The 17,303-nt window shown below is 47.1% G+C and overlaps 1 protein-coding gene across 2 annotated transcripts in view; it reads left to right on the plus strand.

Annotated features, from left to right (window-relative positions):
- LOC146813611 (verrucotoxin subunit beta-like) overlaps nucleotides 1-17,303 on the plus strand; it is a 162,291-nt gene that overhangs the window by 111,256 nt on the left and 33,732 nt on the right. Inside the window, exon 4 of one of the 2 annotated variants that reach the window (XM_085610093.1) lies at nucleotides 7,721-9,165. The exons of the other annotated variant lie outside the window; for it this stretch is intronic. Within the exon in view, the coding sequence (XP_085466219.1) occupies nucleotides 7,721-7,845 (125 nt within the window). The 3' untranslated portion in view covers nucleotides 7,846-9,165. Of the gene's footprint in view, nucleotides 1-7,720; nucleotides 9,166-17,303 lie in introns of those variants that run through there. 2 annotated transcript variants of the gene reach the window in all.

The raw sequence follows: 17,303 nt of genomic DNA on the forward strand, positions 1-17,303 counted from the left end.
TGGAAGCCTGCAAAGAACTGCTGCTGCCGTGAAGAGGAGAAGTGTCCGGAGAGATCCAAGCCTGGATCTAGGATGTAAGGAACCTGAAAGCAGAGGGGACAGAGTCTGGGTCACTTGCCAGTGACCTAGGGCAGGATGGACCAATGCCCACAGATGTCGGGTGCTTCAAGTGAGTTGATGGGTGTCTTGACTCTTCAGCCACGAGGTCCAGGAGGCATCGACAAAGTCCATGAGCCGGATTCGAGCTGTCCCACGAAGTCTGTCGAGTGCTGCGGTGTCTGCGACCAGAAAGGACCCAACAAGCCTTGGCAATGGCAAGACACAGGAATGCAGAGAAAGGACTGCGGTGCAGACCAGCAAGGTCTGATGAACTCACCCAGCGAGGGTAAGTAAGGGCACATCTTGAGCAACCAGGAAAGCCCAAACAGAAGAGGAGTTGCCTTCATGGGGACCTGCTAGCCAACGGGCTAGTGATCGCGAAGGAGCCTTGAGCGGTCGCACTTGAAGCTGGCCCACGGGTCACTCGTGGAGTGGAGGCCAACAATCTTCGATGCAGGAGGTGCTCAAGGCTGGGGCTACTTGGAGCCCAAAGCACAACTTCGAGGATGACCAGGAAGATAGTGTTGCTGCAAAAGTTCACGGTGTCCAGGGGTCACGGTTCCACGTCACCCACGATAGCCACGGGCCTCAGCTTTGCTGTGGACTCAGGGTAGCCTCGGGGAAGTCTTGAAATCCACCTCTGGGGATGCAGAGACTTCGGCGTCCATCAGGAGCTTCAGAATTGCAGACCGGTCAGTTGCTTCTTTGGTGCCTGCCAAGCAGGGGAGTCACTCCTTGACCCCAAGGGAGATTTCTTCAGTCTTCTAGTTCAAGTAGAAAGTCGAAGGTCCAGGATATATGTTACAGAGGTTCATCCAGGGTAATCTAAAATCCTAGGGACTGGATTCCTATACTTATAGTAAGTTTAGGGGATCGACTAACTCTAAGGCCAACCTATGGGTGGGCCTGGGGTGGGGGTGGTTACACCCCTTCCCCTTTGTTCAGTTTCGTACCAGAGCAGGGGCTGAGTGCCCGTGCAACCGGTTTGAACTGGAGTATGCACAGGAACACCAAGTGTGCCCCCAGTGCAGGACTTCAAAGCACCAGAGAGTGTTCCCGCCCAGCCCCAATACACATCTGGGGAGGTGGTCACACCTCCCTTCGACAAGAAACCTATTGCCCAGGCCTCCCCTGCCAGAGTTTTGGTCAGCAGCAGGAGGCCAGGCCCGTGTCTGTCGCAGAGGCATGCATTTTGTGATGCCAGGGCTCAGGAAAGTCCTACCGGGTTTATCCAGTGTGAACATGTCTCTTCCTCTAGAAGGGTGGAATGCTACCCCCGCCGCCAAGCGTTTGACACCAAACACAACATGTTTTGATGCAGCCATTCCAACGTTAGCATTTACCGCGAGTTATAATGCACTTAAGAGTATATGGTATGGCTGTATCACAGAACAGCCAATAGGAAGTATTTACGAAAGCTGCTGAGGGGCTCAGCTCATGCTTGGGCACCCTCTCACATAAAACCAAGCACTCTGCATTCAGGATTGTCAAGGCCTGCCATAGAAGTGGCTTATAGGTTTATATGTGTCTGTATAAGGTAGTGATATAGGTAGCCTATACCACAGTAAGGGGTGCAAACACACCCTTACCCAGGCTATAGTAGCAGACCTGTGGTGTCATTTTAGAGTGCTTCCTAGGGGTGGCATAATATATGCTGCAGCCCCTGGTAGGCCTCTGAGGTACCTATGCCCTAGGTACATAGTATACCATATACTAGGGGCTTATAAGGCACTCCAGAATCCAGTTAGATATGTACCTAATGTACATGCAAACCATTTTACAGAGACAGCAGATAGACTGGGGCCCTGAATAGCAGGATCCCAGTCCAACTAAGTCATAAACCAGCAAAACACTAGGAAAAAAGTGGGGGCAACCATATAGTCAGATTCCACCTTCCTACATAACCATCCTCCCCCCAAACGAAAGGAGATAAGGCTAACCTTGGCCAGTTGAGCCTTTATTGACTAAGTAGCCATATAAGGAAGCACCTGCACTAGCATGGTTGCCCCCTGTCCTATGGTCCACTAAGCTGTTCCTCACCCTAAAGGTATTAGAGGATCTCCACCATGGGGAATTACTACCTGTGGTGTGCTTTGGGAAAGTAGAAGGCTGGTGAGGTGGCTGAGTAGAGAAGTGAGGCCCTAATAAAGTTGGCCTCAGCTTCCTCAGATCACTTGTCACCATGGATGCTTTCCATGACTGAGTTGTACTTTGCTCTAAGAGTCAACCTCTGGCTGCCTACAGCTGGGGGTTGGGTCCCTTTGGTTGGAACACTGGATGGGCTGGGCAGGTTTGGAACCTTTGGGTCCCATGTTTGCCCTTGCCCAACAGAGACTTGCTGGGGGAGGTCCCTACACAATGGTAATGGGGATTCCTCAGTGTGTTGAGGAATTCTCACCTGCCTAGGGCTACTAGACTGGGTTCACCAAATCTGCTGATGGGGGGGGAGGGGTTCCTCTGGACAGGAGGCCCTGTGAGGTCCACTGACCTTCCTGACCTCTGCAGCCCTGGGCTGACTGAGGCAGGGTAGAGAGGGGCAGGTTACCTGCTCCAGACTGGGTACCACCTTGGAAGGTTCCACTACCATCAGGGGTGTTGCCAGGCCAGGCCTGACTATCTCTGGGGCAGTTCCTTCACAAGGGGTAGGATCAGCTCCCTTAGGAGGCTGACCCTTACCTATTGTCTGGTGGGAAGAAGACTTTTCTTCAACCCTTGTGCTCTCTGGTGGAGGAGAGTGGGCCATTATTTTAGGCTCCATCACTCCAAACATATTCTGGGTTTGTGCTGTGGCCATCACAGCCCCACTACCTCTTTCAGGGATGCCCAGCATTCTTAGATGTGTTTGGTGTTCAACTTCAGCCCAGGCTGAAATTTCCAGAGCATTGCCCATCAGGCAATCTACAGGCAAGTTTGGGGACACTGCCACTCTTTTTGGGCCTGTGACTCCTCCCCAGCTGAGATTGACTATGGCCATGGGGTGATCTGTTCTGACACCATCAATGTTGGGCACCTGGTATTTAAACTCAGGTAAAAGCTGCTGAGGGGGCACTAGTTTCCCTGTCACCATGGTAACATTCGCCCCTGTGTCCCTGAAGGCCACAGTTGTCTGACCATTAATCAGTGGCTCCTATCTGTACCTGCCCAATGCATTGGGACCTATGGTAAAAGTGGCAAATCCCATGCCACCATCAGAGTCAGAGGAGTCAGGTGAGGAGGCCCTTCCTAAATTGGGGCCTACCTCTGTTCCACTTGCAAAAGCACCTAACCTTTTGGGTGCAATCCTACCACCTGGGGGATTACTACTAGTAGTTCCAGGAGGAATGGTAGTATTTGTTGGAGGAACATTTTCTTTATTGCCAATCCTGGGGCAACTGGGATCAGTTTTCCAGGGCCCAGGCTTTTTACAGACATGGCAATATGGTTTCTTTTCAGGAGAGGAAGGAGTTTGGGACCCACCCCCAGAAGAGGACTTTTGGGGCCCTGTAGAGGACTTATCTTTAGATTTGTCTCCACCTTTCTCTTGGGGCTTGGTAGAATCTTTCTTCTGGTCACCCCCCTGATTCTTAGGCCTTACTCTGGTTCTGACCCATTTGTCTGCGTTCTTTCCCAATTCTCGGGGAGAGGTCCGATCAGAGTCCACCAGGTACTGGTGTAAAAGCTGGTTTTGACAATTTCTAAGGATCTGCTCCCTCATAATCAAATTGTACAATCCCTTGAAGTCATGCACTTTGCTGACATATATCCAACCTTCCAGGGCCTTAGTAGCACAGTCAACAAAGTTAACCCAGTCCTGATTTTGTGCCTTTTGGGTATCTCTGAACTTTAACCTGTATTGTTCAGTGGTTAGGCCAAACCCATCTATCAGAGCACTTTTCAAGACTTTGTAATCATCAGCATCCTCTTCTCTTAGAGTGAGGAGCTTGTCTCTACCTTTGTCTGCAAAGGAGAGCCATAAGATTGTTGCCCACTGACCTTGAGGGACCTTCTGTACTTTACAGGCCCTCTCCAAGGCAGTTATCCATTTGTGGATGTCATCCCCACTCTGGTAAGGAGGGACAATCTTACCTAGGTTTCTATGGTCATAAGACCTCATCCTGTCTCTAGGGAAATTGCTGCCACCAAGGGACTCTAGTCCCTCCTTTTTACTAGCTCTGTAGCGCTCCAGGGCTTCCCTATCTAAGGACATCTGCTGCTTTCTGAGGTTGAACTTGTCTTGCTCATACTTCAACAGTCTCTCTCTCCTCTCCTGGGAGGTTTCCCTCCCTCTGTGAGAAGAAACAGAGGTTCCTATTGAGGAGTTAGACTGAATAGATCCCCTTGACTGAGATCTATCCCTTCGAGCCCTGTGTTCAGGCCTACCAGGACGAATGAAGGCAGTGGCATTATTGTCATCATGCTCATCCTCATCCTGATGGTCTGTGTCCACCAGAGTCTGGTCATTGTCACCAGTCTGGTCAGCATTAGATTTAGGGTCAGGGGAGTTTCCATCCCTGGACCCACCCTCAGGTGCTGCCCCACCCACACTGTCTCCATCCACAGGCCCACTAGGACTTGTGATATCATCCAGTTTCAGTATCTTTGAGATGCTGGGTGGATGGGCTTTTGCCTGTCTTCAGCTTCCTAATGGAACATAAGGCCCTATGCTGAGCAAAGGAGAGAACCTCATTTTTTATAGGGAAGGAGCTCACTGGTTCCAGGTAGGTACTCAGTGGTTCCTGGCTGGTTAGACATTACTAATGTGGTGTTGTGTACTGCACTACCTACACTAGTGTGGCCTACTAAACTCTCTTGAGTTGTAGAAAGGGTGTGCTATCCCTTAACCCCTTCGACGCTCATGACGGAACGGTTCCGTCATGAGCGTCGGTTGAGCTGTGCTCATGACGGAACCGTTCCGTCATGACCACGCCCGCGCAGGTAACGGTCAGCACCGCGGGGGAATCCGCCCCGCATGGAAGGGGTTAACACACAACTCTAAGTTCAGTAGAACTTACTGTAGCTAAACTTGATATTATATGTACCTCAGGTACCTTTAGTGGTTTTCAGTTAATCAATTCAGTTGAGATTATCTGGTAAAACAATAGCAAGCTGGAATCCCACACGCTGCCCACCAATGTGAGAAGGTGGCCTGATATATGCTGTCTACTAGTTCTAGTGGGCACCTTGTATCAGTCCAAACAACCCCTTATGGTGATAGGTTAAAGACAACCTTATGTGAAAGCTATCCTAGTGGTAGCTATGGAGAGCAGCCTTCAGGATAAGTCTTGAAGGAATGTAAAGCAGCTTGTTTTACCAGTCTATAATCTCTTGAATGATCAAATGAAAAGACAACCACACCAGGTATATATTTAAAATATATGTATTTAGGTTAACAATCACCCCTCTAGTCTCTTTATGAGACTGGAGTTCGAAGTACTTTAGTTACAAGTGTTTAAGCATCAGTAAAAGCACAAATACACGTTTGGGCCCTAGGGGCGTACCAAACCATATAATAAAAAAGTGGTATAAGAACCACGACTGTAATAGGCACTAGGCATATTGCCTCTAGAATCGCTGGGACCCCAAGGAACCACCCAAGGTAGTGACACAGGGGACCCACGGGAGCCGTATACAGTGTGAAAACACAACCGCGGGTTCCTATTATCTTCTATGGGGAATGTCGCAGTTGGAATTTTAAAGATTAGGGACACTTCTAATTGAGTCAGGATCAAACCCTTTTGGACTTAGGCAGTTCTAGGGCTAGCACCCACGAGAGCACTGGAGCACTCGAGTTACCTCACTCAGGGAAGCCGGGTGCATAGGTGTCTTTTGGTGTCGGGTCACGTCGTCGATTCCAATGGAAGACTGCAAAGAACTGCTCCTGCCGTGAAGAGGAGAAGCGTCCGGAGAGATCCAAGCCTGGATCTAGGATGTAAGGAACCTGAAAGCAGAGGGGACAGAGTCTGGGTCACTTGCCAGTGACCTAGGGCAGGATGGACCAATGTCCACATATGTCGGGTGCTTCAGGTGAGTTGATGGGTGTCTTGACTCTTCAGCCACGAGGTCCAGGAGGCGTCGACGTAGTCCACGAGCCGGATTCGAGCTGTCCCACGAAGTCTGTCGAGTGCTGCGGTGTCGGCGACCAGAAAGAACCCAAAAAGCCTTGGCAACGGCAAGTCACAGGAATGCAGAGAAAGGACTGCGGTGCAGACCAGCAACGTCTGATGGACTCACCCAATAAGGGTAAGTAAGGGCACATCTGGATACATCCAGGAAAGCCCAAGCAGAAGAGGAGTTGCCTTTGTGGGGACCTGCTAGCCAACGGGCTAGTGATCGCGAAGGAACCTCGAGCGGTCGCACTTGAAGCTGGCCCACGGGTCACTCGTGGAGTGGAGGCCAACAATCTTCGGTGCAGGAGGTGCTCAAAGCTAGGGCTACTCGGAGCCCAAAGCACAACTTCGAGGTTAACCAGGAAGATAGTGTTGCTGCAAAAGTTCACGTGTCCAGGAGTCACGGTTCCACGTCACCCACGATAGCCACGGGCATCAGCTTTGCTATGGACTCAGGGTAGCCTCGGGGAAGTCTGGAAATCCACCTCTGGGGATGCAGAGACTTCGGCGTCCGGCGGGAGCTTCAGAATTGCACCAGAGAGTGCTCCCGCCCAGCCCCAATACACATCAGCCTGTCTGGGAAGGTGGTCACACCTCCCTTCGACAGGAAACCTATTGTCCAGGCCCCCCCTGCCAGAGTTTCGGTCAGCAGCAGGAGGCCAGACCCGTGTCTGTGGCAGAGGCATCCATTTTGTGATGCCAGGGCTCAGGAAAGTCTTACAGTGTTTAGCCAGTGTGAACATGTCTCTCCCTCTAGAAGGGTGGAATGCTACCCCCGCCGCCAGGACTGGCGGGGGGATAGTATTTCAAAGCGTTTGACACGAAACACGACATGTTTTGATGCAGCCATTCCAAAGTTTGCATTTACCACAAGGTTATAATGCACTTAAGAGTATATGGTATGGCTGTATCACAGAACAGCCCTAAGGAAGTATTTCCGAAAGCTGCTGAGGGGCTCAGCTCATGCTTGGGCACCCTCTCACATAAAACCAAGCACTCTGCCTTCAGGATTGTCAAGGCCTGCCATAGGAGTGGCTTATAGGTTTATATGTGTCTGTATAAGGTAGTGATATAGGTAGCCTATACCACAGTAAGGGGTGCAAGCACACCCTTACCCAGGCTGCAGTAGCAGACCTGTGGTGTCATTTTGGAGGGCTTCCCAGGGGTGGCATAATATATGCTGCAGCCCCTGGTAGGCCTCTGAGGTACCTATGCCCTAGGTACACAGTATACCATATACGAGGGGCTTATAAGGCACTCCAGAATCCAATTAGATATGTACCTAATGTACATGCAAACCATTTTACAGAGAAAGCAGATAGACTGGGGCCTTGAATAGCAGGATCCAAGTCCAACTAAGTCATAAACCAGCAAAACACCAGGAAAAAAGTGGGGGCAACCATATAGTCAGATTCCACCCTCCACAAACCACATATGCTCAAAACTCTGCCCTTTGCATGAAACATTCATACCTGAACTGTGTTTTCTGGTCTGTTGGCCTGTCTTTGAGACAATGCAAAATTATGTCTTTGCAGGTGAAAAACTGGTCCAGATGGGCATAAGCTCGGAGCAGCCTTCCTCTGTGGTCTGGAATGTTGTCAAAGACCCGATCTACCTCACAAAGAGGGTTATGAACAACTTATTTATGAGGGTCATCTGATGTGATGCTGTCTAGCTGGGGGGGGGGGGGGAGGGGAGGGGTGTTTCTGCTGTTCTCCTGATCTCCCCTGCAAACACTTCAATGTTTGTGCATATTCATGAGTGTTGCCTGCCTTCAAAATACAGGATCCTGCATCAGAAACCACCCTGATCATAATATGGGAAAGAATGACAAGAAACAGAGAAAGATTTAGGATTTTTCAGAAGAAAAGCGAAGCTTTCATATGCAGCTCCCTACTGACAAAATGTCAGATCATGTGGGTGATATTGCTCTGTTCCACGGAACAGGACTCTCTGATTAAACGGCTGAACAGCTGACTGAAATTTTGGTAAATAGATTCTTATTGGTGTAAAACTGTGACTGGTGCAAAAGCATTTGGATAAGGTCACTGGGAGATTTACTGAAATGGAGGGCAGAACGAATGATGCTGAAAATGCATTGCTTGTACTTGAACTCAAGACTTGAATGCTGCTCATGTTCGACTTGAGGAGAGTGCCTGGAGCAGTAATATACACATGTGGGGTGTCTTTTGTTAAACAGCAAAATTGCAGGCTATTTTCCAAAGCCACTGTCAGATGTGTTGAAGGTTCTGAGAGCTCACCATTTCTTGGGTGCAAGACCAAAGCCAAAGGACAACCCTAGATCCACTGTTGCCAATGTTTTGAATTACAGGGACTCAACATTGAAGGCACCGAAGTAGGCTGGAGTCCTGTATTGTGAAAATCAAAGTGCAAGTATAGATCCTGACCTCACAGCTGCTGTTCAGTGTGGCTGAAACCATTTTGTTCTTGTGAAGGATGTACCTTCGACTAAGGGAGTATAGTATGTTGGGTTGCACTTAGCCAAATTGAAAATTGTATTTAAGAACAGATGACACTTCTTTGCAGATGTTGAAGCTGCCTTCACTTTTGATGAGCAGTTGGCCGAAGGATACTAGGTGTGTATGTTTGACCAATTAAGTGATTCTATGTTTGTGGATTTTTGTATGCTTTTTTATGTACATTTGATTCTGGATTGTTGGTGTGTCTTGCTTCTAAGGCACTTGTTGGTAAAAGTTGCTAAAATACATGGGAGACCATTAGTATGTAACCTTGCCCTTTCACATGGCTTGATGATGGGCTGTACCATGCCACCACAGGTAGATAGCGGTACTGTGTGCTGTCCGGGTGATGATTAAAATGACAATGACACCGATAAGTAGAGATATTGGGACCTTATATCTTGACAGTGTCTGATGGGGGGCTTTCCTCTATTTGCCCTTGTAGAGGCGCTTCAGACCCTAAATAGAGTGCCTCGCTTCAGCTGACTGCTGACCCAACCAATGACAGTGAGTAAGGGGTGAGCCTGCGCTGGAAGCTGTGGCATCTATACCACATACACAAAAATGGAGCCAAGGGGGTCAAAAAGGCAGGTCGCCCCCCACTCATGACCATATACAAAAAAGGACCTGCCTCGTACTAATCCTTGTTTTAAGCACAGTGTACACACTCAACACTTAATACTCAACGTACTGGCTTCTGCACAAACTGTTGCTCTTTAGCCGTCTTTGCGGCCCTGATTGCCATTCGCTAAGGAGTTCTAGTGTCACTGGCTATGTAAATGCCTGAAACTAGGTATATTTAGAAAAGTGTTTCCCCTAAAAAGCTATTATATCCCCACCACTATGTGTGAGAAGAAAAGAGGAAGAAAAAGCGAGTTCAAATTCAAATTCAACAGAACCATCGAGTATAGTCTCTGTTCCAATACCTCAAAAGAAAGAAGTGCAAAAAAGTGAGGCGGACGGCAGTACCTCACGGACGTAACCCCAACGAGGTTTATGCAGACAGGTACTCGCCCGCTACCTCACGTTCTCATCATAGGCGACTGCCGTCCCAAATGAAGATAAAGAATAAATCAAAAGTAGTTGTGTCTATTCTAATACCTAATGTGAAGTGGAACTAAAAATCTAAACTGTGTCTATGTTCCAACAACAAAAAAGTGGGTGTCGACCCTAAGAAAGAGGAGAGTGAGTCTGATCAGGACCCAAAACACTCCCAATTAATACCGGGCAAGACCACACTAGCTAAATCAGACTTTTATTTAGTGCTGTGTGGCTGTCCACTAAAACCAACATGTTTCGTTGCTTGTATGGATTGGCGGCAACTTCTTCAGGGCTAGGGTCGACTAGCCTCTCTGCTTTAATAGCTCTGACCAGTATAGTATCTGTCAGGACCTGCGGGAAACATAAAATACAAACACACACATTCAATACAGCACCCCAGTTACCTTTAAAGGGTAACACACATTCAATCAGGCACTTTAGCAGTTTGCATTGATTAACTGCAATGGACACAGTGCCTGTATCATCTGTATCAATCATATTTACCGTTGGGGTTGCTCATTTACAGCATACCTCAACCCTCAGAATAGGAGCGTCTGTGCTACCTCGGGTACTTCCGAGCTGCTTGCCCGCAAACCGCGGATTCGTATATCTAAAATGCATAGGAACAGAGAGTTATCTTATTGCATACCAGTATTGAACACCTTACACACCTATGTTAGTTACTAACTATGTGTAGGACCGCTATCATGTAATAACCAGGATCCTGTGATTTCCCCATATAGCTAACACACATGTATCATTTAATGCCTAACACGTCCTATCACGATTGGTTAGTATTAATCATCAATACTGCAAAGAGACTGAGCGAGGAACTGCTTAAAGAAATATTAGATTTGGAAACAGCACTGAAGGCAGATACCATCATAAAAGATATAAAAGAACAGTTGACCACAATCCAGAATGATGTTGGGGAATATCAAATTTATATGGTGAACCAAAAAATGAAGGGACTTAAAAGAAACCTAGAGAGATTTAGCCATGAATGGGCCTTTCCGTATGTCGAGGACAGTCATTATCAACAACCCCCAGAAACACCACACTTTACACGAGGGTCCAGAGGTGGGCGCCGGCAAGGTAAACGAACATTTAACAATTGGACGTTTGACAATACTAGCAGTGAAGAGGATGATTGCAATGGACAACCCTCTACCTCTGCTTCCACGTCCAACTTTAACCAGAGAGTCAGATTTAACACCACAGAGAGGCCAAACGAAGATCTGGGAGCCATGCTGAGGGATTTTTTAGAACAGCGCCCCCCAGATCAGAGAGGGACCAGTTACAGGGGGAGGGCCAGAGGCAGAGGCAGAGCACGCCACAACAACAATCCAGTGTGGCAGAATTTTTCACCCAGGATCACCCGTAGCAGGGGCAGAATACCCCAGTAACTAGGGAGGAGAATGACATTGTGATCAATCTGTCTTCACACATCTTGACAATAGACGAACACAGGGTCTTAAACAAAGGCCTTGGATATGTCCCCACTCCCAAACATGACAGCTTTAAGCTGCGGGGTGAACTGTACGGGTTGATGAGGAAGATCAAACTAAATAAATTCTTCCAGGGTAAAGAAACTGAGGCACCTTCGGTGTTCTCTACAAATCTGCGACGACCGTCCCAATTTTGCCCCCCTAACCATTCTATTGGCCCAGAAGTCCTTGTTTTTGAACAAAAAATCATGCAAGACATTAGTTCTTTGGAAGAACAACAGCAGGACCCCAGCCACAGCAACATGACAAAGGCTGATTGGTTAGCAGTACATTCCCTCCAGCAGAACCCTAGTATCACCATCAAACCTGCTGATAAGGGGGGAGCGGTGGTGGTGCTGGACACTGTGGATTATGAGCGGGAGGTGGCCAGATTGCTTGATGTACGACATAATTATCAACCTCTCATGAGAGATCCCACCAAGAACTTACAGACGACCATTCAAACGATGGTCGCGGAAGCCAAAGCAAAGAAGTGGATCACGGTCAAAGAAGCGGACTTTTTGATTAACGAAAAACCCAGGACCCCTGCGTTTTACATCGTCCCAAAAATTCATAAGGCACAGAGGCCACCCCCGGGACGCCCTATTGTATCAGGGATTCAATCTGTCCTGGAACCGCTATCCCAGTTTGCAGATTTCTTCCTGAGGGAATGTGTGATTACCCAACCCTCTTATGTACAGGACACCACATCAGTCTTAAAAATCCTGGATGACATTGTGTTTGACCCTCAACATCAATTGCTGGTCACAATTGACATCGAATCATTATACACCAGCATCCCCCAGGAAGCAACACTGGTGGCAGCAGCACATGCCCTGGGTGAGTGCGAATGGTTTTATGATGTCCCGCAAACCTTCGTTCTCCAATGCATTGAATTGGCCTTAACAAAAAACTTCTTCGCCTACAAGGACCAGCTATATTTGCAAGTGTCCGGTACGTCGATGGGGGCTACATTTGCCCCCAGTCTGGCTTGTATTTATGTGGGCCAATTTGAGACTAATTACATCTCACATTGCACCAATCTCTTCCAGAGGAACATTGCCCTCTGGAAGAGATATATCGACGATGTGCTCTGTATTTGGACAGGCTCTGCAGCAGATCTTGACAGATTCCTTCAGTGGCTTAATGGCCTCGATGAATGCCTCAAATTTACCTTGACTATCAGCAACACTTCAGCCACATATCTGGATCTCGATATCAGTGTAGTAAATCGGAAATTGGTCACTAATGTCCATCAGAAACCTACCGACAAGAACTCCCTCCTGCACTATAGATCCTACCACCCCAGGGCATTGAGGGACAACTTACCTGTAGGACAATTCCTGAGATATCGCAGGAACTGTTCGAACACTGAGGACTTTGTACAACAAGCAGAAACCTTATCATGTAAACTGGAGGCACGAGCATACCCTATCAAGGTTATCAAGCAGGCTAAAAAACGAGCCCTGAATACCCCACGAACGGCCCTCTTGGAGAGAACACCGAAAATCACAGGAGATTGCATCCCCGTAGTCACCACCTTTGGTCCCTTGTCGACACAAATTAGACAAGTGATCAGGAAACACTGGCCACTTCTACACACTTCTACCATGACCATGCCACAACCCCGCTTTGCCTTTAAACGCTCTACCAGTCTACGCGATCGCCTTGTGCACTCACGACCTAAGGGTGAGATCAAGTCCACAGGGATTCCGCCAGGACACTATCAATGCGGTGGTTGTAGTGTATGCGAACTCACCACTCCAACTAAGAATGTCATGCTGGCAAGTGGGAAGATTTGGCATTTGAATGCGTTCAGCAATTGTAATACTAACAACGTTATATATAGACTGACATGTCCATGCGGCCTTCACTACATTGGATTGACCACGCGTAAAGTGAAGGTCCGTGTACAAGAACATTTAAGTACCATTCGGATGGGCAAATTAACCACAAAGTTGGTCCAGCACTTCGTGACGGCCAGACATGGCCCTCACGAATTACGTTGGGTCGTATTGGAGCGGGTCTTGGGTGACATTTATAACATGGACGCCAGACTAACAATGAAGGAGGCACGTTGGATTTACCAGGAGGGAGCAGACCTACACGGCCTTAATGATTACATCGAGTGGAACAAGGTTGCAAATCAATAATTTACATCACATTGCAAACCTCATCCAAATGAACTGCATACATTTTTTGTATATCCGCAAGTATACATATAGTGATAGGGTGGTTAGGGCAACCCATGCAGACCCTGCACACCATCTGAGTACACTGTCCTGTCGACATCTCGGAGGGCCATTCATGGGCTGTGACAATATCGGTAATCATTTGCATGACACATTGTTAGGACCCTATTGTAAATATATAACAACTGAAGGGCCCTGGAATGTGTGCTATGTTGCAGCCAGTTCATTATCTCACTAAGCCAATTGGGGAGTGTGGTGCATTGGTTAATAACATCATGACACCATACACGCTAGCTCCATTATGGGTATGTGTCCCGGTGTACATAAGATGGCCGCGATTGCCCTCAGTGCACGTCCGCACATGTCAACGACACCGTATACGCTATTTCCATTTTGGGCGCGTATTCCGGTTTACACAAGATGGCCGCTGTTGCCTTCAGTTCACGCTCGCGCATGGGCATAGTCAACACGCGCGTAGCATTTAAACAAGAAAGAGCCACACAGCCCGCGATGGAGGCTGGATAGAACACGGAGCGCAAGACTGACGAGGTGAGACTGATAGCGGGCTGGGTGTGGTAGACTGTACACAGAATAGAGCAAATGCATACTCTTAGTTCCCGTTAGTGGCCGTCTAATACATCCAATCTCCCCGGTTTCGGAGGGCGGGGCGGTGTCATCGGAGAGCCCACACGGTGTGCACCCCGCCATCACAACTTAACCATATACAGCTAGCACAACTTGGATAGGACCATTAATACAATGAGGAAGCGAAGCGTATTAATTTATGTGGCCATCCTAACGTGATGGGACGTGTTAGGCATTAAATGATACATGTGTGTTAGCTATATGGGGAAATCACAGGATCCTGGTTATTACATGATAGCGGTCCTACACATAGTTAGTAACTAACATAGGTGTGTAAGGTGTTCAATACTGGTATGCAATAAGATAACTCTCTGTTCCTATGCATTTTAGATATACGAATCCACGGTTTGCGGGCAAGCAGCTCAGAAGTACCCGAGGTAGCACAGACGCTCCTATTCTGAGGGTTGAGGTATGCTGTAAATGAGCAACCCCAACGGTAAATATGATTGATACAGATGATACAGGCACTGTGTCCATTGCAGTTAATCAATGCAAACTGCGGAAGTGCCTGATTGAATGTGTGTTACCCTTTAAAGGTAACTGGGGTGCTGTATTGAATGTGTGTGTTTATATTTTATGTTTCCCACAGGTCCTGACAGATACTATACTGGTCAGAGCTATTAAAGCAGAGAGGCTAGTCGACGCTAGCCCTGAAGAAGTTGCCGCCAATCCATACAGGCAACGAAACATGTTGGTTTTAGTGGACAGCCACACAGCACTAAATAAAAGTCTGATTTAGCTACTGTGGTCTTGCCCGGTATTAATTGGGAGTGTTTTGGGTCCTGATCAGACTCACTCTCCTCTTTCTTAGGGTCGACACCCACTTTTTTGTTGTTGGAACATAGACACAGTTTAGATTTTTAGTTCCACTTCACATTAGGTATTAGAATAGACACAACTACTTTTGATTTATTCTTTATCTTCATTTGGGACGGCAGTCGCCTATGATGAGAACGTGAGGTAGCGGGCGAGTACCTGTCTGCATAAACCTCGTTGGGGTTACGTCCGTGAGGTACTGCCGTCCGCCTCACTTTTTTGCACTTCTTTCTTTTGAGGTATTGGAACAGAGACTATACTCGATGGTTCTGTTGAATTTGAACTCGCTTTTTCTTCCTCTTTTCTTCTCACACATAGTGGTGGGGATATAATAGCTTTTTAGGGGAAACACTTTTCTAAATATACCTAGTTTCAGGCATTTACATAGCCAGTGACACTAGAACTCCTTAGCGAATGGCAATCAGGGCCGCAAAGACGGCTAAAGAGCAACAGTTTGTGCAGAAGCCAGAACGTTGAGTATAAAGTGTTGAGTGTGTACACTGTGCTTAAAACAAGGATTAGAACGAGGCAGGTCCTTTTTTGTATATGGTCATGAGTGGGGGGCGACCTGCCTTTTTGACCCCCTTGGCTCCATTTTTGTGTATGTGGTATAGATGCCACAGCTTCCAGCGCAGGCTCACCCCTTACTCACTGTCATTGTACGAGGTAGGTCCTTTTTTGTATATGGGCATCTATACCACAACCAATACTTCCTGGATTGTGTGGGCTTGGTAGTCTTGCACCATTAGGCAGTCTGGAAAACAAGGACAACTTGTCTTGATTAGAAGGCAGAGCGAGGCAGAGTGAGCTGGATTGTGGTAGGAGTTGGATATTTCATAATGCTTGATGTGGGAAATACAACTTTCTCCCCAGTGTGCCTTCCATATTCTGCGTGCATTGAGTGTTTCACCTGTTGGAAGCTTACTTATGAGTCTCAATGTTTTTTGGGCCAATCTCTTCTGGATGATATACCCGCACCAGTGAAGCAGAAAAGACACTCTTCTCGGTCTTCCACAATGTTAATCCCAGTGTCACTTCTGTAGTTGTGTCCTTTGACACATAGAAGGAGTTTGTTCCTGTCAAACAACTTTTTCTGTTCAAGGTAGTGTGGACGTTGGGGATTGGGAACTATATTCTTTCCTTTGTTAAATTGCTGTATACTTAGCCCTTCCCACAGAGTCTGGTGACCAAGGTGATACCTGATGACTCAATGCTTGGGCATGGCACTAGGCAGAGATGCTCACTTTACCCGCTTCTTTTTGCCACGGTGAGAGAGACCCTGCATGCTTTATTCGTGAAAAATACTATGATAGTGGGGTTAAGTTCTGTTCCCACCCAGAAATCATTAGTGTATTGTTGGGGTAATCAGAGTTATTTTCATAACCCCAGTCTCCCAAGATCCAAAGGTTCTGTTTGACTTTAATTATCAAGTTATTCTTTTCTGAAATTGGGGTCTCCTAATTTCCATGATTGGTTGCAAATCTCTCACCAACTTGGTAGATTTTCCCGAACTCCCTCATATATTTCATAACATCCCAATTCTTTATCTTCAGTAACCATATTTAATTATTTAACTCATCATATCCTGACTGCTTCACATCTGAGGCATTTGGCATCAAGTATGTACTACATAGTAATGGAGTAACTGAAGTAACTGGGATTCTAAGCAGGCAAGGGTGAGAGTGTTGGGCCATATCCTCTCAGATCTCCTTGTTTGCAAACCAAAAATGTCTCCTTGAATTATGAACACAGATTACTCCACTTTAAATTCCTGCATTAGGTCTGTGTTATGCCTGCCACGTTGTACGGGATAGACCAATCAGTCCTTGATGGGCTTTAGGACAGATTTCTTACACCTGGTGTAGCCCTAACATCCTAAATAGTATTTCCGGTAGGAGGTTGGGAAAGAACCGTTTGAAATAGTGGGGAAGAATCTCATTAGGACTCCTGAGACGTGGCTGTTGGGATTTATTAAGGTGAGCCCAAAGACAAAAAAGTGTTTTAGATGTTATGTAGCTGTCAACGCTCTAATTAAAATAATTAAAAGGGTAAAGACATAGGATTGGGACTGTCAGAGCCTTTATAAGACTCAGTCCAAGCCAAACAAACTAACAAGAGACAGAACTCCTAGACAAACTTTATAAATTTATTCGAAATTATAATTCTTACAGACTACAAAAAGATAGTAAATCGATTATGAATGATCTCAAACTAAATAGTCAAAGTCATACTCTGCAAAGAGGACTAACATAAGGGCAGTGTCTTAAGCATGTCATCGCCAGAACCAAAAATGAAGCAAATAAAAAGGCTTTCATTGAGTCTGCTTGGTTAGAAAGCCCATCTGGTGCAGAGTCTACTCAGTTTAACAGTCCAAGAAAGTCTGGCACATATGCCAACGATTTAGACCGAAACCCCACACACATTCAGTGTGAGTTATAACACACTAGTGTTGAACTA

Source organism: Triturus cristatus, chromosome 6 (genome assembly GCF_964204655.1).
Source record: "Triturus cristatus chromosome 6, aTriCri1.1, whole genome shotgun sequence".
Lineage (NCBI taxonomy): Eukaryota > Metazoa > Chordata > Amphibia > Caudata > Salamandridae > Triturus > Triturus cristatus.